General features: G+C 31.5%; 2 protein-coding genes across 5 annotated transcripts; one reads left to right on the forward strand and one right to left on the reverse strand.

Annotated features, from left to right (window-relative positions):
- Nucleotides 1-517: 517 nt before the first annotated feature.
- LOC109601317 (neuroglian) lies at nucleotides 518-15,316 on the reverse strand. Of its 4 annotated transcripts, XM_049961604.1 has the most exons (10): nucleotides 15,077-15,315; nucleotides 7,461-7,545; nucleotides 6,666-7,404; nucleotides 6,420-6,610; nucleotides 6,082-6,357; nucleotides 5,281-5,859; nucleotides 3,480-5,175; nucleotides 3,322-3,425; nucleotides 3,114-3,211; nucleotides 518-2,696 (listed from the first exon to the last, which is right to left on the reverse strand). In XM_049961604.1, the coding sequence occupies exons 2-9, from the start codon at nucleotides 7,528-7,530 to the stop codon at nucleotides 3,117-3,119; spliced, it is 3,750 nt and encodes a 1,249-aa protein (XP_049817561.1). In that variant the 5' UTR covers nucleotides 7,531-7,545; nucleotides 15,077-15,315; the 3' UTR covers nucleotides 518-2,696; nucleotides 3,114-3,116. The 4 variants fall into 4 exon arrangements, with proteins under 4 accessions (XP_049817561.1, XP_049817552.1, XP_049817558.1 ...); XM_049961595.1 differs by lacking the exon at nucleotides 3,114-3,211 and having other exon boundaries at nucleotides 15,077-15,316; XM_049961601.1 differs by lacking the exons at nucleotides 3,114-3,211; nucleotides 15,077-15,315 and adding an exon at nucleotides 14,009-14,123.
- A 2,161-nt stretch (nucleotides 15,317-17,477) lies between these two features.
- On the forward strand, nucleotides 17,478-23,775 carry LOC109601326 (venom protease). The gene is made up of 8 exons (XM_020017562.2): nucleotides 17,478-17,728; nucleotides 17,778-17,922; nucleotides 19,164-19,316; nucleotides 22,531-22,632; nucleotides 22,689-22,849; nucleotides 22,899-23,011; nucleotides 23,065-23,479; nucleotides 23,529-23,775. Exons 1-8 carry the CDS (start codon nucleotides 17,720-17,722, stop codon nucleotides 23,691-23,693), a joined length of 1,263 nt encoding a protein of 420 aa, XP_019873121.1. The 5' UTR covers nucleotides 17,478-17,719; the 3' UTR covers nucleotides 23,694-23,775.
- The last annotated feature ends 234 nt before the right edge of the window (nucleotides 23,776-24,009 follow it).

The raw sequence follows: 24,009 nt of genomic DNA on the forward strand, positions 1-24,009 counted from the left end.
ATAGATCATGTAACCATATTAATTGAACTTAACGTTTTTAAAATTAGATTAATTGATTAGGTTAATCCAATTAATTGGACTTAATTGATTTATTGGACAAATTTATTGAACTAATAGTTTAATTCTAATTAGATTAAGTGGTTTAATTGAGCTGATGAGATTAATTGGACTTACAATTAACCGATTTATTGGGCTAAATTGAACTAACTCTTATTATTGAATTTATGTTTTTACAATTTTCTTATTATTGAAAAAACAATATAAAAAATATTATTTTTTCATCGCTCTAATTGGATTGAATCTAATTGGATTCAGGAATTAATTAAACTGAATTTAATTTTCTGATTGTTGTCAGAATATTAATACTAATACTATTTAATACAGTTTAATTGGGAATTTTTAAGATTAGTTTGGTTAATAACTGTTAATATTGAAAAGCATATATTTTGAGGATTAATTTTGTTTCAATTGAAACAACAACAATTAATTGGCGCATGCAGTTATTAAAACAAAAATATTTCATCAAATTTTTATTTAAGTGCAAAAATTATGACAATATTTACTTTTTAAACCAGTTTTTTGTATAAAAAAATCTATAACGTAGCAGGAGAAAGGCATATACAATACAGTAATACAAAAGTAACAAAGTAAATTTGTTAGTAAAAAAATATATAAGTAGTAATGCTTTTTTAATTTCGAAATATTTCGCCAAAAGATGATTCATAGAAAATAACACGACAAGCTTATACATACATTTTTTGTAAATAATTTGTAAAATGTTTACATACGAAAACTGCCAGAGTTACTTAGTAATAGTTAATATGATATAATATGTGAATAACTAGAAGCACATATTTATGTTATGCACATATACATCAAAACTTAACAACCAGAATATTGAACATAGTCACTATAGTTACTGTAATAAATAATTTAAATCCTTAAATAAATAACACAGCTTCCTGTAAAAAAAAATCGGTCTACATCATATAAAATTGCAGTTTTAATGTATCTGTACTTTGGTAATTTCCATCTTACAAAAAAACTCCTAGTATTAACCAACAAAGAGTAGTGCAATATTTCTGCCAATATAAATAGATATGCATATATACTTATACATATATAAAGTGCTGTGACTGACAAAACATTTCATATATTTTACACAAAAGCCAAAATAGTAAGTAAAACACTTTCTCACCGAAAATTAGTACTCGTATAAAATAAATGTGAGTTTAAATTTGGAATGTGCTCGATTTCATTCGTAAATTTAAACCAGGTTTATTTTTTATCCAAAGCTGTTACTTTTAACATAACAAGCAAACATGCAACAAAGTAATTACCACATTACTAGCACCTCTATCCTGTTTTACAGAAAGCTTAATCCCCAAAATAACACGCAATTGCCAAATTTGCCAAATATCAGTACCCTTCCATTAAAAATGTCCTATATTCAAAAATATATTTTTTCACTGGTTGTATACAGATCAAGTCAATTATATTTTTATGTAAGAATAAAGGACTACTCTCCTTCTTAGATGATGATGATAAGTCAAATCCTATACATACAAATTATATATTACAAATAACAAAAACTATATACGAGATTATTGTAATCGATACAGACTGATTAAATAAAACAGTCGACGCATCTTATATAATTCAGTCCGATCACTTGAGAGAAAAAAACACTAATTGAAAAACGCCTCCTACTAAACCTATATTTATAAAACGCTGTTCACAGATCGTTTGCGAGTTGTTGTTACCACGTATTGGCTAAATTTTAAAATTGTATTGTCATGATTTAATGAGTAAAAGATGTGATGTAGACACAATCATGTCGAACCATTAAAAATAATAATTAATAATCATATAAAAATAAATAGTATTGGTAGCAACAACTTCTGAGACAATTGGGAGCCTTAACTGATATACATTATAAATTATTAGGCAGTGTCAAGAATAAAAAAAAAAATAATGTATATAAAAAATATAACAAACGATTTCCTATGGGAGATTAGTTATTTAATCCCTAATATCTATAGAGAGAATTTTGAGATTTAAGATCAATTCGTATCGAAGCATAGTAGTATATGCCTTAGTTAAATATCTATTAGAGTAGAACATAATTTTTAAACATTTTTAAATATACTATAATCATCTATAGTACAATAAAGATTGAAGAGAAAAAATATTTAACACTTAACAAATGCCATTACAATTTAAAAAACGGTATCTCAATCATTTTTAAACTGTAATGGAAAACATAATATATTACTATACATTAAATTTATTTTGATTTTTAAACATTAGAACCTATTTAAAAATAAAATTGGACGAATTTATGAAGAATAACATTCTAAACAAAAAAAAATAATAATAATAGTACTAATAATAGAACACATCTTTGAGAAGAACTGTTTCCACGAAACACAAATGTAATGTACCGGTAAAGAAATGCACAACACTGAAAGCTTATTCCATTTGATTTTTCCTGAAGCACCGTCACACTTGCACATACTTTGTTGCGCGTAACCGATGCGACGGGCGCATATTAGCGAAATAACTCTTCGGATAATTTTACTAAACGTAGGTGGCCATTGCATTGTTAGCTGCCCCGGACGTTCCACTTGTGCCTAGTTGTTTCATGTTACTTGGAACATATTGGCCAATGAAGGAACCATCTTCGGTAAATCTACCTGCAGACAAAAAATGGACAAGCTCGTTAGTAAACGTCCGTGTGTGTTTTGTACGTTCCGTTTTATGCCAATGCTACCATCACAGCAAACAACGCTAATTTGTACTCGCAGTTTCTATCTATTCTATCACACTTGTTATGTAATAAAAGGGGTTTTCTATGTGAAACCTAGGATGAACATGTATTTTTGTGTTAACTTTTTGGTGGTTGAGTGTTTTGGAATAGAATACCCTTTTATGTATGAGACATTCCAGCCTAAATCTATGAGTTTTCACCAAAAGTCACCAGAAGATATAAAATAAATGTTAGAAAATCAAAAATAACCGTTAGATTTGGACTGGGTGTCTCCATAATTAATGTTAGTAGTTCAATGCATCACACTGTTAGTCATACATTATAAAATAATTTCCAGTCTTACACATTAAACTAGTGTTGTGAACCCTTGTGATGTGGTCTCCCCTTGTCCGCGTTTGCGGCCATATTGGCCAATAAATGAACCGTCTTCATTCATACCCTCTAAAGGAATAAATTAAAAATAAAAAATGAAATAAAAATAAAATTCAGTTATCAAAATAAAATAAAAAGTAAATTGTCATAACAAAACCCAGGTGAAAGTAACGGCTTACCTGTATCTCCATCACCATATTCAGCCATGGAGTCTGTATCACTCTCAGGTCCGATTTTTGGTTCGCTGCTCATGGAGGCCCTGCCGTGCGACTTATTGTCCAATCTGCAAAACACCAACGTCAAAACTAAAGCGACTCAAACGAATCAATTGACTTACGGTTGCGAGTACTCGTGGAAGCCTCCTTCGTCGGGATAGTCGTGTCTACCGTTCGCCTGCTCCCTTTCGTGGACAGCGTACTTGCCGCCCCTGTTTCTCTTCACAATGCAGGCGATGATCAGTATGAGCAACAGGAAGGCGATAGCCAACATCATGCCGATAAACCAACCGGCCGTGGCTACGTTCTCCTTCGGCCTTATTATGGGCCCGTCCACGTCGTACGTGCTCACCGTTTTAGGGTCGCTGTCCACGTTGTAGTCTCCGTCAACGGACGTCACTTTGAAGTCGTACAATTCGCCGGTCTCCAATCCGGACACGACGGTGAAGTCTTCGGCCTTCTCTGGCGCCGTTTGCAGGTACTCGGTGTCGCCTTGCTTCTTGTATTTGACGTAGAAGTGCGAGCCGGTCTTTCCGTCTTCGTTGGGCAGCCAGTGGACTTGTACGCTGGCCGTTTCGGCCTTGCTGTCGCGCACGATGTTCCACTCGAAGCTGGGTTTGGACGGGTGCTGGTAGCCCGCCTCTCTGGTCATTCGTTCGATGAAGAACCTCTTGGATTCGCCGGCACTGGTGGTGGCGCTGATGTATATCCTGTACTTGGTTCCGGGACTCAGGCCGGCCAGTTTGGCACGGAGCCTGTTGGGGTCAGTGATTTGTGGGGTGCGTTCGATGGGCTGGCTCACTTCCATCGCGTTGTCAACGGTGGCGTAGTAGATGTTGTAGCCGGTGAGGATTCCGTTGGGCCTGTCGGGTTTCTTCCAGTTTAGCATGAAGGCGGAGCTGCCCAACGGAGTGGCCTCCAGGGTGTCCATTTCTCCGGGTACACCTTCCGGTGTCTCGAACCTTAAAGTCTCACTGGGAGGTCCATTGTACTTGCCGTTGTACACGTATACTTGGGCGTAGTTCTGAGTGAATGGCACTAAAGTGTTTACCAAAGCTCTCTTAGCCTCGCCCTGGACCAAAATCTCGTTGGGGACTGGAGACTGGTCGCTCCAGATTTTAATTTTGTAACCCTTAAACTGACCCTTGACAGATTCGATCGGAACCGGCTCCCAACCGAGGATTGCCGTTGTGGCACTCTGAATTGACATCAATGTGAAATTTTGCGGCGCCTGTTCGGGCTCACTTTCGCCGGAGAATCCGACGACCTCCTGGGGCGCCACGTCGGCCTCACCCATTTCGTTGAAGGCGACCACTTTGATCAGGTACTGTTGATAGGACGGCTGATTCGGTATGACGAATCTGCCCTGCTGCCAGTCGGTTATTTCGTTCACTTCGAACTGTTTGCCACGAATTGCCCTCTTCCAGAACACCTTGTACTTGAAGCCGGGGGCGTTGTGCTCGATCTTGGGCATAGGTGTCCAGGTGATCACCAGGTTGTCGGGCTGGTCGCCTTCGCCCACCACGTTGTCGGGATTCTTGTGGGGCACCTCTGGTTGTGTGGTGCAAACTTCAGAATGGGAAGAAGGTAGGGATTTGCCTATTTTGTTGACGGCTATTACGCGGAACGTGTAATTGGCCCAAGGACTCATGGGAACGTTGTAAGTCATGTCGGCTGACGGCACGTTGTCGTAGGCGTCTTCCCACGAGTCCGGTGTGAAACTGGTGTTGAACTGCAGGATGTAATGGAGGATTGGGGCGCGGTTGTCTCCCATCGGTTGCCAGCTTATTGTCGCGTCCTTGGCATGACATTCCACACCTGTAATCATACCCATTCTTATTCTATAAAATGTTACATACATTTTTATGAATTGAGTTGGACATAAATATATCAACTATATAATAAACTTCAACAGTACATTACCTTGCATATGTGGGGGATTAGGAACATCTTGCACAGTGAGTTGTGCTTGAGCTTTGGCTTCATCTAACTCAGTCTTAGCTAAACAGGTATAAGTACCAGAATCCAATTCAATAGTCTTGGTAATCGTAAGCGAGTAGTCCGAGGACTTGACGAACCGCGGTTCCCCTTCGAAGTCGATTTGCTCGTTGTTCTTCAGCCACAATATCTCGAGGTTGAGCGACTCGTCGGCCACAGCGTTACACCTGAACGTGGCCAACGTGCCCGCCTCCACTTCGTAGTCTTCGGGGCCGTCGGTGATGTACGTATGCGTCTTGATGTCCAATCTGGCGCTCGCTTTCGTCGAACCTAGTTTGTTCTCGGCGTAACATGTGTAGTTACCCCGGTCGTCGAATTGTATTTTCGAAATGAACAGATCGCCGTTTTCCAATATGGTGTATCTGCCTCCGGTCAGTTCTTTGCCGTTGTGGATCCATTTGACGTTGGGTTTCGGAGCGCCCAACACCTTGCAGATCATCGTAATGTTCTGGTTGTCTACCGCTTCTGTGTCTTTCGGTGCCTCGGTTATTTCAGGCGCCAAAGCTGCAACAATAATGTTACAATGAATCCATGGATGTGACATGCATATTTAATCTAAAATTCATATTTGTAATCAATTTTAATAAGTTAATCTGAGACATATAATAAAACAGTCACATTTTTCTAAATTTTAATGACTGTAATTGACTGAAATCCATTACTTTTAAGAATCAAATCAGAGAAATGTAATAAAAATGTCATATTCAATTTAATTGTCATCCGTACCTAGAACGTTGACGTAAACGTCTTTGTAGACGTATCCAAGTTGATTGGTGGCGTTACAACCGTAGTTGCCGGTATCGTTCTTCTGCAAACCCTCGATGATGATCTTGTTCTTGTAAACCTTCCTGCGTGGATTTGGCGGCGCCTCCGCAATCGGTTTGCCGTTGTGGATCCATTTGATTTCGGGCTCCGGAACACCGGCAGCCTGACACTCGAACACTGCAGTCTCGTCTTCAGCCGCATTGACCTTTTCCGGTTCAACGATGAAGTAGGGCACGGCTGAAAGCAAAAAATTATCAATGTATTTCAGTACTGGGCAACACTCGGAGAGTTGAACTCACCTAAAACTTTCAGGTTGATGGAGTAAGACTTGGCTTCACCTACACCGTTGCTGACTTCGCAGGTGTAGGTGCCCTCGTCCTGGAAGTCGACCGCTTTAATGATTAGCGATTTCCCGTAATTGCCCTGCGTTATTCGATCCGACCCTTGAACCAGCGCCCCGTTCTTCGACCACACAGTCTGCGGTAGCGGCCTGCAACACCAAATCGTCAGTGACATGAAATAAAATGGGTTGTTGATAAACTTACGTCCCGCCAAATATACAAAACAGTTCAGCCCTCTTGCCTCTGTACGCCACTTCGTTTTTCCTGGTTACGTATTGCATCACTGGGGCAAATTTGTTCTGGGCAGCGGACACGCCGTTGGATATTACATTGAGAAGCACTCTGTTACCATATTTGTACTCGTATTTGGTGGGTGAGGTGGCCGCACAGGCGTACATGAAGTCGTCCGTCACATCGGCCTTGGTCAAGTTGGAGAACCACAGGTTACCCTCCGGATCCAGCGTCATCCTCGAGCTGTTGATGGTCTTGAAGGCGCCGTTCGTGAAGAAGTAGATCCAGTGAACGACCGGCTTGGGCCAGCCGTCCGGCGGCGAACATTGCAGCTGGAAGGGTTCGCCCTCAGCTCCCGTCAACGACAACGGCTGTGTCGACTTGAACGAGTTCAGTTCGGCCTTTCGCATGAACACCGAGTTGGATGTGGCGACGCCGTATTGATTTTCGGCGAAGCATTGGTACTGACCCAAGTCGACGTCGGAGGGTTTCGAGATTGAGAGGGTACCACGGCCGGTCTGTTGGGAGATACGGTCGTCGTAGGTCTGCCACGCGAACGGTTTACCGTTCTTCACCCAGTAGTATCTGGGTGCTGGTTCGCCGGTAGCCTCGCATTCTATGTAGAAGGGTTTGTCGTTCTCTCCGTTCGATTCCACTTGGAACAGCACCTCGTCGGTTGGGGGTTGTTTTATTATGTATGGTGGGGATGGTACTGTAAAGTTACGAACGGTTAGTTTTGTTGTTGGGTTTTGATGACGAAATACTCACTTTCTCTGCCTATAATGTCGCCGAATTGTAGTAGTAACAGGAAAATACTAAAATAAAACGGGTTCTTCATTTTCAAAGTCAACACCTGTAAACAAACAGTTTCATTTAGTTACATTAGTTTAAAAAGGTATTGCTAAAATTATAAACTTATAATTTTAATGTTAAATAATGAGCCCATCGGGATGTTAAATGAATTTGGAATTTCTAAAATTATAATAAATAAAAAAAAGCTAAATATTCCACATTCATATATTAAATAAATCAATTTATTTAAATGAAAGCAATTAATACATTATATTATTTATAAAAATGAATGAAACTCTTTTAAATTTAAATAAGAATTTGATTATTTCTGTACAATGTTTAGTTTATTTAGGAGAATGTGGCCCAAAAATTTCAAAATCACATTCTTCAGTTTTTCAATATTAAAAGTTTCACGTTTTTACTGATGTAATTTGATAAAATTAAGATAAGGAAATTTCATATCCTCAAGTTTCAATGAAAAATTGATAATTTTTGAATAGAATTTGAATAAGTTTAGAAGCCACAAAAGGAAATATTTAAAATTATAATCAGGAAAAGGTTATAATATATAACTCAATTCTTCAAAATTATATTTATTCATGTTCTTGAATAAAATATGAACATTATTTATTTTTTTATTGGAAAAATCGATTACTTATAAACAAAATTTATTTCAGAAAACAAATATAAGAAAAAAAGTTAGAAAATATTGTTTCACTTTGAAAATCAGTATTGTACAAATTATTTGATACTGAAAGTTTCAATTTAAATAAAAATAAACAATATATTTGATATTCTTTAATAAAATATTAAATATTATTTAAGCTTTTATTGGGAAAATTAATTAATTTTATACAAAATTTGGTTTAGAAAACAAAAAAGAACATAAATTTAAAGTTGTAGTAAGGAACAAGGTCACAAATGTGACTTAACTTATAAAATCATAATTATCTAATATTAAAAAGTTGAATTTAAAATTTAAAAAAAAAATGAATTTTTTTGAATAAACATAAATAGTTTTGTTTTTTATAAAAAAAAAGATCATTTTTTAAACAAAATTTACTTCAGAAAACAATAAACAAAAAATTTTACTAGTAAGAAATTTTTTTTTAAAAATATGGCTCAATTTTATGACACTTATTTAACGTATTAATTTAATTTACATTAAATTTAATTTTCTTGAACAAAAACAAATAATATAATATATTTATAAACATTACTTCACAGTTATAAACTTTGTATAACCCATAATTGATCAAATTATTGAATACTGAATATTTGCTTTTGAAGATTCAACGAATTTTCTTCAATAAAAACAATTAATAATAGTAATGTTAATTTGTTGAATTTAAACAAATTTTAATGAGACCACTCCTTTTTTTATCCTACATTTATTTTTATCGGACATAACAGTGCCAACATTCAGCATTATTGTCAATTAGCCACAGTTAATAAAACTGATAAACATTTCAATTAACCTGAACAAAACCAAAAGTGCGGTCACCAAAACGAATTCCAGACGAAAACCGTTACATCAACAAGCTTGTTTTTCATATAACGTAACATATAAAAAAAGCCCGTCAAAAATCATACAAACAACTCACCGTAAATAATAAATAAATAATTAAATAAATAGTTTAATCGATACGATTAATGTTTAATCGATAGATGGATAACTGAATCGGCGCACATTTCTCCGCAGACACGGACCGAATCCGATCTTGAAACGAAAAGTCAGACAGAGTTGTTAAACTTGAATTAGGATTCACCATAAAATTACGGCGTGAATTTCGAAAGGAAGGTCGCGATCTCAGTGAGCCAGTTTATATATTTAGAATTCGACCGCTCAACTCAATTTATGACTTATATTGAATAATGACACATTTGAATAAGTGTCCGACGCCCGTTTTATTTTATTTTATTTTTTCAGTACGGTTCTCTATTTAACTGCTCTAGTTGCCATGTTTCGTTTAAAAGGGTTTTTGTTAACTGGGTCAAAGTGGTAAAATTTATTTACGCACTGGATCAATAAGTACAAATGGGCAATTTTAAAATTTATTTATGACCTGTTTTTAAGTTTGAATGTATGTGACAAATTTGCTCTTATTTTAACATTTTTAGTTCAGAAAATTTAAAATAATAAAAAAAATTATTAGACAAATGTGGCTCCAATTTTCGAGGATTATAATTGTTTCAAAAGTTTCACATTGTGGAAATTAGTTTTCTTGAAGAAAATCTAATAATCTTAATATACAAATTATGGCCATAATTATAGTAACAATTAAAAATATGAAATGTATTACTTGAATTGGATGTCAATACCTATAATGTTTATTGTTTTTTCTGTTATTGTTGTGTCTATTATGGAACTGCTCAATATAATTTTATTCTTTAAAAAACTGTCTACTTTTTTATTTATTTAATGGAAAACTACAGCAACTTTATACTTTATGGTCTTTGATTGCTCTCTGAAATGAATTTAATTCTTACTTTACTAAAGATCTTCTGTAAGAAAAATTATAATTCGGTTAAGGATAAATAAATCAATCGTTTCTAGTATTATTAAATAAATTAGATGATCTGGCCAAGTGGTAGCTACGAAAAAATTTGTCTGAGTTCCAAAACCTTGAAAGAAAATCGATAACTGGATAATTCGAATGTCAAAAAACAATCCAATCTCATCGTCAACAGGAATTAAAGCCAACTTGGAAGGGACTTGATGAAATTAGGACTGTGGGAAGATGGTTAGTGGATTATTTTAACATCTTTAATTTAGAAAATAGGGAAGCAAACATTTCTAATTACAGATAAGAAAGTTGTAGCTCAAATTTTCGAGTTTTACAATTGTTCAAAATTGTTTAATACTAAACGTTTCAAAGAGAAATTGTAAAGAAATCAATATTCTTGAGAAAAAAACGAATGATATTAATATATTTGATATTATTTAAATAATATGAATTTTTTTAAGTTTGGATAATAAAATTGCTCACATTTTAACATTTTTATTTTAGAAAACATAGGAGGAAAAATTTATAATTATAGAAAAATAAAAATTAGAAATATGTGAATCAAATTTTCGAGTTTTACAATCGTTCAAAACTGTTGAATACTAAAAGTTTCATATTGAAATTGTAAAGAAATCAATGTTCTTGAACTCTCTAAGTTTGAATGGAAACATTGCTCACATTTTAACATTTTTAGTTCAGAAGACAGAGGAACAAAAATCTTAAATTATAAAAAAATAAAAGAAAAATTTAGTACAATGTTTTTAAATTAAAGAAATAAATTTTCTTGAAAGAAACCAATAATGTCCAATCTAATCAATAATATTACTTAAGCAAAATGAACTTTTTTTTAAGTTTGAATAAAAAAAGTTGATCACTTTGAGTGCCCGGAGTCCGTTTTATTTTTTTCATGACGTTCCCCAATTCCACCATGTCATTCGCCATGTTTCATTTAGAGGGTCCTGGGCTCTAGTTAAGTAGGTCGCAATGGTAAAATTTATTTACGCACCGGATCAATAAAATATAAAACGTGCAATTTTAAAATTTATACGTTTGTGTCCGGCCACCAAATCAATGAATTCATAAAACCAGACGTTTTACATTTCCCGACGCATTTAACTTAATTAAACAAATAATCCCGCAGCAATACAAAACGTAATTGCTTTATAATGCAACCTAATCCTGGTTACACATTACTGCTATATTGGAAATTAATTGAACCGACAAAATTAATTAGCATAGACGTACGACTCATTCATAAATTCGTGCCCACGTTACAATCTCAATTTACGAGTGTGGCAAGGCTCTTAAATTACACCAACATTAACAGATGGTGGTACGTGAAAGGTGGCGCAGATTATTAACAATACGGCCAGGCAAAATCCCCGTGAAACCCCAAATTTACCCGGTGAGTCATCGGTAAGGGAGAAACCGGGGGTTGGATCGGCACGAACACATTTCGTTCAGATTTCGATTCGTCGAAGGTACACGCCAAGCAAACCGAACGATCTCTCTGCCAAGTTATTCTTGGACAAAATATTTTTTACGGAATGTGGCATCAACAATTTTTGCACACAAACAGGATTCAAACCAGACTTACCCTGGTTTGTGTTGAACACATTTCAACTGTGTTTTATTGTGTGGTTTAGTACACTATTTATGAGTTTTATTATTTTTTAATATGTTATCAATGCCGGTGGTTTTAAGAATAATAAGTTTATCAAATAAAACCGCAGAATACTAAATATACAGGAAATTAGTGCATTTTTATGAGACATATTAAGATATCACTATTACTAATGTAAAAAATTGTGGTATTCATTTATTTTCTAACTTGTGTTTTATTATTTTTTAATATGTGTTATCAAAACCAATAGATTTATCAAATAAGACCACAGAACACAGGAAATTACTGTATATTTATGAGACATATTAAGATTAATGTAAAAAATTATTATTAGATATATAAAGTTTATTTTAAATCTTGTGTTGCAAAATAAAAAAAAAATATGCGTGAGAAAACACATGTTTGTAAGATGTTTTGCAGCAAATTTATTTTTAGTTATTGCCTGGATCCAAAAGCATATAACTGACTTAACCATAATTATGAAATAATAGTTTATAAAACAAAAAATTATTCGTAAAATTATTTTGTTGAATAGTGAAAGTTTGAATGAAAAAATTGCCCTTCTTTTAACATTTTTTAATTCAGAAATGAGGAGACAAAAATTAAAATTATATTAAAAATTTCAAATCATCAAATTTTCGAGGTTTATAATTATTTAATACTGAAATTTTCTCGCTGAAATTTCAAAAAAATAAATTTTTTGAAGAAAATTATGAACGTTTTTTTAAATTTGAATAAAAAAATTGGTCATTTTGTAAAATTTTTGAGTTGAAGACAACGAAACAATGAAAAAATTGCCCTTCTTTAACATTTTTAGTTCAGAAATGAGGAGACAAAAATTAAAATTACATTAGAAATTACAAATCAACAAATTTTCGAGGTTTAATAGTTTAATATTGAAGTTTCTCACTGAAATTTAAAAAAAAAAAATTTTTTGAAGAAAATTGGTCATATTGTAAATAAATATATAAATTTTGATTTATAGAAAGATTAGAAAGATGTGACTTGAATGTTTTTTAATTTATGCGAGCTTTTTGAAATTTTTTAATGAAATAATTATTTCTTAGTTCAGAAAATAAGGAAGCAAAAATTAAAAAATGTCATCAAAGTTATATCTAATGTTATTTAAGTTTGACTGAAGAAGTTGACCATAAAAAATAGTTCAATAGTTCAATGGTCTATTACTAAACTTTTTAAAAGTACTTAAATATTTTACTATAACTATTAAATAGTTATGAATATAATAATGCAAATATTTTAGGTATTATGTCATCTGCCGATATAGAAAATTTAAAGCAACAACATATTATAAATATTCAAATTTAACATCTCATTAAAATAATAAAACAAATTATTATTGCTTACAAACACACTACTTATCAAAGTTTTATCAATGTAACGTAAATAAATTGACAATTTTGATTCCAGATAAAAATATCCCCTTGACATTTGATTAAATTTTTCTTTTTTTAGAAGAATTGTAGTTACTGACACATCAGATGTTGAATAATCAAGTTTATCTAAATTAAAAATGTACTTGAAACAACACCAGACAGGAACTGCAAAACCATACATGACTAAATCAAATATGAATAATCCAAAAACGTGAATCCACGACAAATATAGAATTACTGTGTCACACCGAGATACGGAAGATTCTATAAACGTATACGTTGTTGCAATAAAATAATTTACTATAATAAAACCGTTACATAAATTTATCAAAGCTTTATCGTCGTTCTGCAAATGTCAGCGGCATATCATGTGTAAGGAACGATTTTAGTAAACTAAAACGTGTGAAATCGGATTTAGGACATAGGTATCTTTCAGGAAGTCTATTTTTAACCATTAGGTGATACGAAAACTTGTTCTTCAGCTTTATGGGAATCAAGCATTCGATATATACTTAACATTTGTCTGAAACTCAACAAAAAGCATCAGGTTACCTCAAAAATCTCTATGTTGATGGAAACAAGATAGTGCACACCCAATTAGATCCAAAAAATTTCTAATCAGAGAAAAATAGAGATTAGAAAGATGTGGCTCAAATTTTCGAGTTATACAATTGTTCAAAACTGTTTAATAGTAAATGTTTCATATTGAAATTGCAAAGAAATCAATATTCTTGTAGAAAAACGAATTATATTAATGTATTTGACATTACTTAAATAATCTGAGCTTTTTTGTTTTAAGAAAAAATTGTCTACAAATATCAGGAGCATATCATGTGTGAAGAACGATTATAGTAAACTAAAACATGTGAAATCGCATTTAGGACACAGGTATCTTTCAGGAAGTCTATTTATAATCATTAGGTGATACGAAAACTTGTTCTTCAGCTTTACGACGACAACCGCAACATTTTGACCGAATAAAGATATACTAGAGTTTACCTCAAACACCTCCAAACCTTGTGAAAACCACAAAAACTCAGTGCGTCAAGAACCCCAAGTTTTTCGTGTTAATGGAAACAGAACAGTGCACATCCTGTCGGATCTGCAGGAAGTGAACCGTTCAGTTTTTTGTCCCTTGCAGAATTTCGATTCGAACTGTAAAAATGACATGACTGTCCCAATAGTCAGGAATTTAAAATGACGTCATTTTCAACGGCCGACTAATCTCACGAATTCACCAAATTAAAGGCCTCATTGTTCCGATCTTGGTTGGTGCTCTTAATTGGCCGCTAATTATTTGCAGCTCAATATTACATTACGTGTTTGTTTTCGTTTCGACCGATATAGGTCGTGTCCGAAACTTATTGAAGAAATGGGAGAAACGATGTTGATGTGTAATTAACAACGATTCTTCTACCTACATGAGATCACTATTGAACCTGGCTGCCTACGATGAGTCACCGTATATTTAATTAAAGATTATTTAAGTCACATTTGTGGGGTGGTGCTTAGTTTAATTTACCACGAATACGAAGGAGCGTTGCTTAGAAGATAATACCACCATTTGGTTATAATAAACCTTAATAAAGCTTAAAATAAACATGACTTCATGGAATAAATGTCATCAAAATACACAAACTACAATGACATCATTGAAACGGCCAATTCAATGTGAATGTTAGAAGATAACGTATTTGTCTTGAAATCTTTAAAAGACGAATTTTCAGCTTGGCCACTGTTGAAAGGTTAAAATTAGAATATTACACAAGTCTGAAGCAACCACTACTCGTACTAAAATCAATTTAATGTATGACAGGTGTTCCAAACCTAACTCTTTTTAACGCATTTAATATTTAAATATGTGCAACGCGTGTGTTTTTTGTTGATCCAGTTTGTGTACATGAAATCGTACAGTTGCACCGATCGCAAACAATCGTGCTATTTAAATTGGATTTGTCGATCGGTTATTACACTGTTTACATTGATGCTATTTTTCGGCGGTACACGGCAATAAACGGTAACTTATCAGTTATACTTGTGTATATAAGATAAACTGATAAAACTCACCTTATAATTCCTTTATTGATATTTATTTTTTCGTCATTACGATAATACACCTTTTATACCACACAAAACCACAGAACTGTAATAGGTGCGGTCACTCTAACGCGTCACATACAACTAAACAATCTGCAGCGTTCGCGACGGTCGGTTCGTTAATAAAAAATTATAATGCAAAACTGAATGTTATTAATATTGTCTCATTGCATTATCGTCTCTGGGTGTGCTTAGTAAATTCTGTGAAAATGATTCATTTTATTTTAGTTTACAACCATACAATATGGTAGGCGTGGTAAATTGCAGTTTACTATAACGGTGACCTCTGTACGACGGGCGGGTAACTAATACGGGGCATCCTAGGATTTTGAACTCCTGACTTATGTTAGTGTATTATTTAGTCAATAGAGGGCGCTATATGGCTGGGAATGTATTTGAATTTCAATTTTTAAAATTTATGCTATTCAGTCAATAAATCAAATTATGGATCCGAAAAAGTACCAAGATGCATGTAATATTATATACAGTATTTTAATTTAATAATAATAATAAATATTAATTAATTAAAAATAATTTACTTACATACTGTAGAGTATGTATTGTTTGTTAACAATTTCCGTTAAAATCAACAATCAATTTATTTATAAAATTTAGCAATTAAATAAATTAATTAAACATTTTAAATAAGATTCACAATTATTTAATTTGCATACTTCTACTCACAGTAGTGGACAAAATTATAGCAACTTTTTACATTGTGGCCTTTTATTTATTTAATTTATATACTTCTACTTACAGTAGTGGACAAAGTTATAGCAAATTTTTACTTTATGGCCTTTTATTGCTCTCTGCATTACTAAGACCGAGAGAATCAAGAAGAGATGGTTAATAGTTGACAGCCAAATAAGTCAATCGTTTCTCGTATTATTAAAAAAATTAAAGAAACTGACGAAGTGGTTACTGCAAAAATTTTTGTCTGAGTAAGAAAATCAATAACAGGATATTTCGAATATCAAAAAATATATTTTATATTCAAGAAATGGTCGAACCTATCCTATGGAAATGGGCCAAAATTATAAAACAAAAAGGATATTATACAAAATATTAATATTAAATTAAATAACACAGATTTAATAAAACATTTAATAATAAAAAATCACTTATTTTACTATATGTAATACTATATAAAATAAATATTAATATTAATGATATTCTTATACAGGGTGTTTCGTAATGAAAAATTTTAACCACATACTCACTGTTGCGTCAGTAGTCGATTTATCATATTTTTTTAAATGCATATATATACAAGGTATTTCACAACTTATCCGAATAATTTTAACCACATACTCACTGTTACATAAGAAGTCCATTTAAAAAAAATATGATAAATCGATTACTTATGCAAGAGTTAGTATGGGTTAAAAAATAGTAAAATGAAGAATGAAAATCTGTAATTTTAAAGATAAAAGTAGAATGACTGTACAATGATGATCGTTGAATTTGCCTTTGGTCCACAAGACGTATTCCACTAAATCATCGAAGAGTTCAAGAATTTTACCCTTTTCTAGGGGAGGACTTTGTCATAATGGTCATATAGAATTGTACATATGTCAAAGCACTGTGTGTATACTACTAAATTTTATGCAGGGGATATGCTAAAGTTGAGGTTTTCAAACCATCAACCCCGCCTTTACACTCTTCAAGAGTTTCCAACTATATACCCCAAGAAGAATTGAATAACTTCATAGAAGACATGAGAGGAGGTGTCACCATTGATCCTCATGGAGTACATATAATACTAAGTTTTATATATCTATAAATTCGATCAAAAATTGCTGATTTATGATAGATTTTATTTTTACTAAACTTTTTTTTACGAGATATATATATCTAGCTTTAAAAAAAATTGTCATTCCCAAAATATAACTGATTTAATACATTTAACGAACATGTCACAGATACTATATTTTTTTAGGATCAAAAACAGTTACAGTTTATCCAAAAATTTTTAAAACTCCATTGCTGTTTTAAATAACAGTAAAATTAAAATTCAAAATGTGTATTGCTGGTTGCATACAATAAGAATCAATTAACACATTAATTAATTAAAAATTTAAATTATAAAAATAGTTGGGGTAGGGCAGTATATAATTAATTTGGTGGAGCACATCACAAATTTGGGGAAACGTTTAAAATGACATTTTTATTGAATTACAATTAATTGAATGATATCACAATTTTTATTAGAATCTTTTGACCTTAAGGTCAGTTAACGGGACGTAATTCATCAATATTCCATTAAGATTAAGCAAATGTGTCGTAAATATCGTAAAAATGTAAAAATCCCTAAAGTAATTAACGTAAAAGCTACTCCCTGAAATGAAAGCGATTATTCATTAATAGTTTTGAGTAGTGTATAAGTGATACGGTACAAATAAACAAGTATGTATATAGAAAAGAAGAAAAACTGGATATAAAAACTGACCATGCCTTAACGAGAGCCGAGTCAAATATAATTCAGTATAAGTGATAAATGTAACGAAAAAGTTTATTAGTGGCAAATGTACACAATGGTATTTGATTGTTGATTGACATAATTTTATTAAATAAACACATTTCGTTTCGCTAAAACAAGTTTATGTGACGCCTATGTTTCTGGTAAACCCAATACTTTAGTATATTCTGTGCAGTTATTTACATCTTTCAGAAGAAGCGTATACATACACATAGCAGTTTAAATATTGCCGTACTCGAAAGATGTTTATACTTTAACAGAATATATAAAATCATGTTTGATAAAAGTGTGTTTTGTGTTATTTTACTGGCAGTAATCAAATGTGCGTGTGCGCAAGGTGAGTTTAACTATTATTTATTTTACATTTCATCGATCGATTTTTACTCTTATTTTTCTCAAGGATGACTTTATTGGAATACGTAAACAATATTATTCTTATTATTATTTATGTTTATTAATTTACTCATTAACTCTTTGAAACCTTGAAATGTGTCATTTTTAATTATTTACTCTACTAAATATTAAAATGTAATTTAGCTCACTTAATCATTTAATTAACAATCTTTTAAATATTTTTTGTAAAATGTTCGAAGGTTTTTAGTCGTTTAATGTGAGTTTTTATTGTTTTTTAATTCAACTCTTTTTAGAATGTAATAAGAAATTTTAACTCTAAAAAATGTTTTAATTTAATGTTAACTTATTATGATATACAGTGTACATAAAATTTATATTTTTTGTTTGATTTTAACACTTTTTTTTCAATCGTAAAGCATTTAAACATTTTTTGCCCAAAACCAAAACCTACGGATAATTTTTCATACATGAAAATTGAGGAAATTATAAATAAAATTATATATATATATATATATATACTATCTACACCCCCTGAAATGGGTTTATACTAAATTTCATAAAAAATTATACTTATCCATAGTTTTGTGGAAAAATTAAAAATCATTTTTTTTGTGAATTTATTTTCTTAATAAAGTAGTTTATGGAATAAACTGTCAAAAATAGTATTATTTTTCAAGAATAATATTCTATACTTATACTAATAGTCTTAATACCCAAATTTTATTTATAGTGGTGGAAAAAAGTATGAAATATTTAGTTACTTGTTACAAATGTTACTTAATATTTATTTTTTAATGATATTTTTGTCACACCACATTGCGTTCGGTCACTTCTACAAAGTTAAACTGTGTAACCGGTGTTCAGGCATTACTTGAAACTGACCGAAAAAGTTAAGAATTTAAATACAATTGGCCACAATACTTTTTTCCCAATCAAAAAACGTATCCGATAAAAAGACGTAAACAAAAAACACAAACTAGCGAGTTTTTTTTAATACCTTTACAACTGATATAAAAAATCCCAGAGAGTAAAAATCCAATTTTTAAAAATATTCCTTATTTTTTTCCACCACTGTAAGTACATATTTTCATGCTTTACAATTGAAAATAAATTAAGTGGGACATTCTGTATATTGAATTAAATTATTAAATAAATGTATACAGCGTGTTTATTAGTTTGAGATATTGTTGAAGTCCTAATTACAATAATGATTGCTTGTTATAGTTGGTGACAACTGCGAAGTGAAATATAATGGCAATAAAGGAAGTTGTAAAATAGCCACAGATTGCCCAAAAGTGGAAGAGTTGGCGAAACGAGGCATAAGTCCGACAATTTGTGGCTGGTATCAACTGACAACTCCCATTGTGTGCTGCGAAGGTATTTAACAAGTTCGTTAAACTATAATAAATTGGTGCATTACACCCGAAAACGTTACTGAACGATCGCAGATAAGATACATAAAAGAAAAAATAAAACATTAGGCCTGCGACCGTCTACGCCATATCCTTGGAAAACCCATTTTATAGACGTGTAATTAAATAGTCTTATTTGTTGTATTTCGGCAGTACGTGCATCGAAAGCAATTGTTTAGTATTCCGATTAAAAAATCAGATAGCATATTCCTAGAATAACATATGTAATAATTCATTTGGCGATTTCACATCGTTTCCATTGTTCGCATTTAGAAAAACCTGAATAAATTATGCGAAAAATGACCCACAATGTATCTTGAGCCCGTCAAATAGTGAAAGTCACTATTTTGTTTGTCAATGATTGTTATTATATATTTTTCGTATGGGCGAAAACATAATGGTGACGCATATGTAAATGTAAAAATAAAAATCCTCGTCCACCCAATCGATGGATGTTATGGTTGAACATAAAACGAACGGCGGGTTCTTCAGGTACCATTTGGTGCCAAACTGGAACTCGCCCATAGTAATCGGCAGAAGGGCAGTGCAGTGCCCGCAAAATGTTTATTTTGATTATGTCTTGCTTTCTTTTGCATTCCAATTATTTCTTGATTTTTTATGAGGTCCTTAACTTCATGTCTCAATAAGTTGATTTCGTCAGCCAAATACACAAATTTATAGTTTATTTATTTTTACACTAATTATTTACTAGTTTTTTTATGTTTTACTGTTTGATGCAATCGGTTCCAGTTGGTTAAAATGTCTAAATTGTTTTATTTTAAACAATTACGTACTGTATTTTTGTAAATACTTCTTATTATTATACTTAATCCTTAACGTCACCTTTCATGAAGTTTAATTCTTTGTCAAGCAGTTTTTATTTTATAAGTTATTTGTTTTTATACTGATTATTTACTGTTTTTTTACGTTTTATTGTTTGATACAAATGAGTAATCTGTTACAGGTGATTAAAATGTCTAAATCGTTGTAATTTAAACAATTATATTTTGTAGTTTTATTAATATTTTTTATTATTAAGTTCAATTATTTATCAATATTAATTAATAAAGTTTTTAATTTATAATTTATTTTTTCCAGTAATTATTTACTAGATTTTTAATTTATTAAAATTCAATTTTAAATTTATTTATTTTTCCACTAATTGTTGTTTATTATTATTATTTTATTGTTTGATACAATGGTGTCATCGGTTCCAGTTGGTTAAAATGTTTAATCTGTTTTAATTTAAATAACTATTCTTTTTATTTTTATAAATTCTTCTTTCTTATTTTTACACTAAATCCCTAACTTCATCTCTCCAAAAGATGAATTATCTGCGAAACAATTAAATTAAAAATTTTAACTCAGAATTTGTGTTTTCCAGTAATTATTTACTAGAATTTTACGTTTTATTGTTTGTCACAATTGTATTATGGGTTACATTGTGTAAATTGTTTTAATTTAAACAACTGCTCTTTTCATTTTTATAAATACTTATTATTACAATAAATCCTTAACTTCATCTCACAAGAAATTAAATTCTCTGCCTAACAATTAATTAATTAAAGTTTTTTAATTCATATATTGTTTTTTTTTTCTAGTAATTGTTTATTAGATTTTTACGTTTTATTATTTGATACAATTATATTGTCGGTTCCAGTTGGTTAAAATATTTAATTAACTCTAAAAAAGTTTTTAACTCATAATATATTTTTCCAGTAATTATTTACTAGAATTTTACGTTTTATGGTATGATACAATTGATTTATCACTTCCTGGGTTAACATCTGTTTTAATTTAAACAACTGCTCTTTTTATTTTTATAAATACTTCTTTTTAATAGAGTAAAACCTTTCAAGAAATTGAATTTTGCCAAACATTGTTTGTATTTTTTTTAATTATTTACTAGGATTTTATTTTTTATTGTTTGATATAATTAAATTATTAATTCCAGTTGGTTAAAATATTTAATCAATAATTTTTTTTTACTTTTATAAACAGTTATTATTATTACAATAAATTCTTTCAAGAAGTTAAAACTCTGCCTAACAATTAAATGAAGGTTTTTAATTCATATGTTGCTTTTTATTATATTTTTACGTTTCATTGTTTGATATAATTATATCGTCGGTTCCAGTTGGTTAAAATGTTTAATTAGTACTCAAAAAGTTAATTTCTCTGCCAAACAATAAAATTAATTTTTAACTCATATTTTTTTTTTTTTTTTTTGAAGTAATTATTTACTAGAATTTTACGTTTTATTGTTTGATACAATTGAATTATTTATTTCAGTTGGTTAAAATGTCTAAACAGTTTTAATTAATTATCTACTTCATCTTTCAAAAAGGTGAATTACCTGCCAAACATTAAATGAAAGTTTTTAACTCATAATTTCATAATTTGTGTTTTTCAGTAATTATTTATTAGAAAAATCATTAAATTCATCTTTCAAGAAGTTGAATTCCATGCCAAACACAATTAAATTAAAGTTTTTTACTCATAATTAGTGTTTTTTAGTAATTATTTATTAGACTTTTATGTTTCATTGTTTGGTATATTATGGATTCCACTTGATTAAAATGTCTAAACAGATTTAATTTTTTTAATTTTATTGATACTTCTTATTATTGCAGTTAATCTTTAACTTCAGCTGTCAAGAAGATGAATTCTTTGGCATATAATTAAATTTTTTGATATATTTATGAGTTTTTTATGCAATTATTTTTGAATTTTATGTATTTCGTCGTTTTCAATTGAATGAAATATTCAGTTAGATCGTACAAAAATTGTTTTAAATACGATACAACCATTTATTTCTTAAACATTTCGGTTAATAACAAAGTTATAAAAGTTACTTTTTAAATATTTAGAATGTAAATTGTAATTCTTGGAATGCTTGCACAACTTACAATTACAAATATATTGATTTATGCATATTTATTCGAAATTATGTAAGTAATACTGGAACCTACAAATAGTACATAATGTTCATAGTAAAAATTAAATATTCAACTTTGTTTTCAGAAAATAAAAATGTATCAAATATTTTTGTTACGAACAATAAATTATGATAAATATCTAGGACAAAAAAAAATTGCATATAATTATTCGCATTTTAATTTAATTTGTCAATGTTCATTTCATCATACAATGGGTTTTAATACTGCGAAACGTTTCAGCCGAAAATTCTTTTACCAGGCCCAACAGCTTGGAACCAATCAAGTTCCCCGAGGTTAAACCACAAATTGGCGATGAACCTAAAAGAAGGATAAGCGAAGAGAGTACGTACAAACCTTACCATAACCATTCCAATTAAATAAACCAATTTCAATTTAAGAATGTGACGAGTACACCAAAACCATAACGTCAACCGTACAAGTCATACCGCTGATAACAGAGACCCAACCCATCAAAATCAAAATCGAAAAATGCGAGTTCAACAGTGTGGCTTTAATCGTAGGCGGCAAACCAGCTGGTTTAGGAGAGTTCCCGTTCATGGTAACAATTTAGATGTCATTTAAAGCTCAAACTCATTAAAATTTTTAAGGCGGCCGTCGGTTTTTACGACACCGGCAACAATCTCGTCTTTAATTGCGGAGGAACCCTGATAAGCACCAACTTTGTGCTGACGGCGGCCCACTGCACCTTCTCCAGAGATTTGTATGTCAACAATTTTATTTTTATATTCTTTTATCAAATTTGGCGATTTGCAGTGGTGATCCGAAATTGGTACGTCTGGGTGCTTTGGACTTGACCCGGAACTCTGATGAAAATCAGCGGGACTTCAACATTGTCAACACAATAGTCCATCCGGACTATACTCCTTTGATGAACTACAACGACATAGCTTTGCTCAAGCTCGACACTCATGTGACGATCACCAAGACGATTCGGCCTGCTTGTTTGCCCACCAGTAAACTCCCGCATCAGGACAAGGCTGTGGCCACGGGATACGGAGCAAAGTCGTTTACTGGGGACAAAACCAACAAGCTCATGAAGGTCTCGTTGAACGTCTACGACAATGCGGAATGTTCCAGGGCTTACCAGGCTGATAAGAAGCTGCCCAAAGGTGTGACCAAGACGATGTTGTGTGCTGGTGACTTGAGCGGCGACAAAGACACTTGCCAGGTATTATATAAGTTTTGTCTTGGGTGATTTGATGCATTGGTTGTTTTAGGGCGACTCCGGCGGACCTCTGTTGGTGACGCAGAAGGAAAATCAGTGTAAATTCTTTGTGATCGGTATTACTTCGTTTGGTAAACTGTGTGGTGTTAAAAATATACCAGCGGTGTATACAAGAGTGACAGAATATATTCAGTGGATTGAAGACACTGTTTGGTAATCATCTGTTGATGACAATTTTATGAACAAATATTTTTAATTGTACGACGTAATTTCAACAAATAAACTTTTATTAATTTTTAGTAGTTGTGTTTATTTTAATGGTTTTACGAGTTTCACATCAAGCGACTATTTGATTTGTTTTCAGAACGTAAAATAATTGTTTTAATTGAAATTTATTATCTGATTGTTCAATCAATTAAATGAATTATTCATGCTGTGTTTTTATTTCAATAACATATCATTATAAAATAAACAAGCTAGTATTGTTTCCTGACTATTTAAATTAAAAGTGGGGCAATGAATTAAACAGTAAA

This window comes from Aethina tumida, chromosome 1 (genome assembly GCF_024364675.1).
Source record: "Aethina tumida isolate Nest 87 chromosome 1, icAetTumi1.1, whole genome shotgun sequence".
In the NCBI taxonomy this organism is placed as follows: Eukaryota; Metazoa; Arthropoda; class Insecta; order Coleoptera; family Nitidulidae; genus Aethina; species Aethina tumida.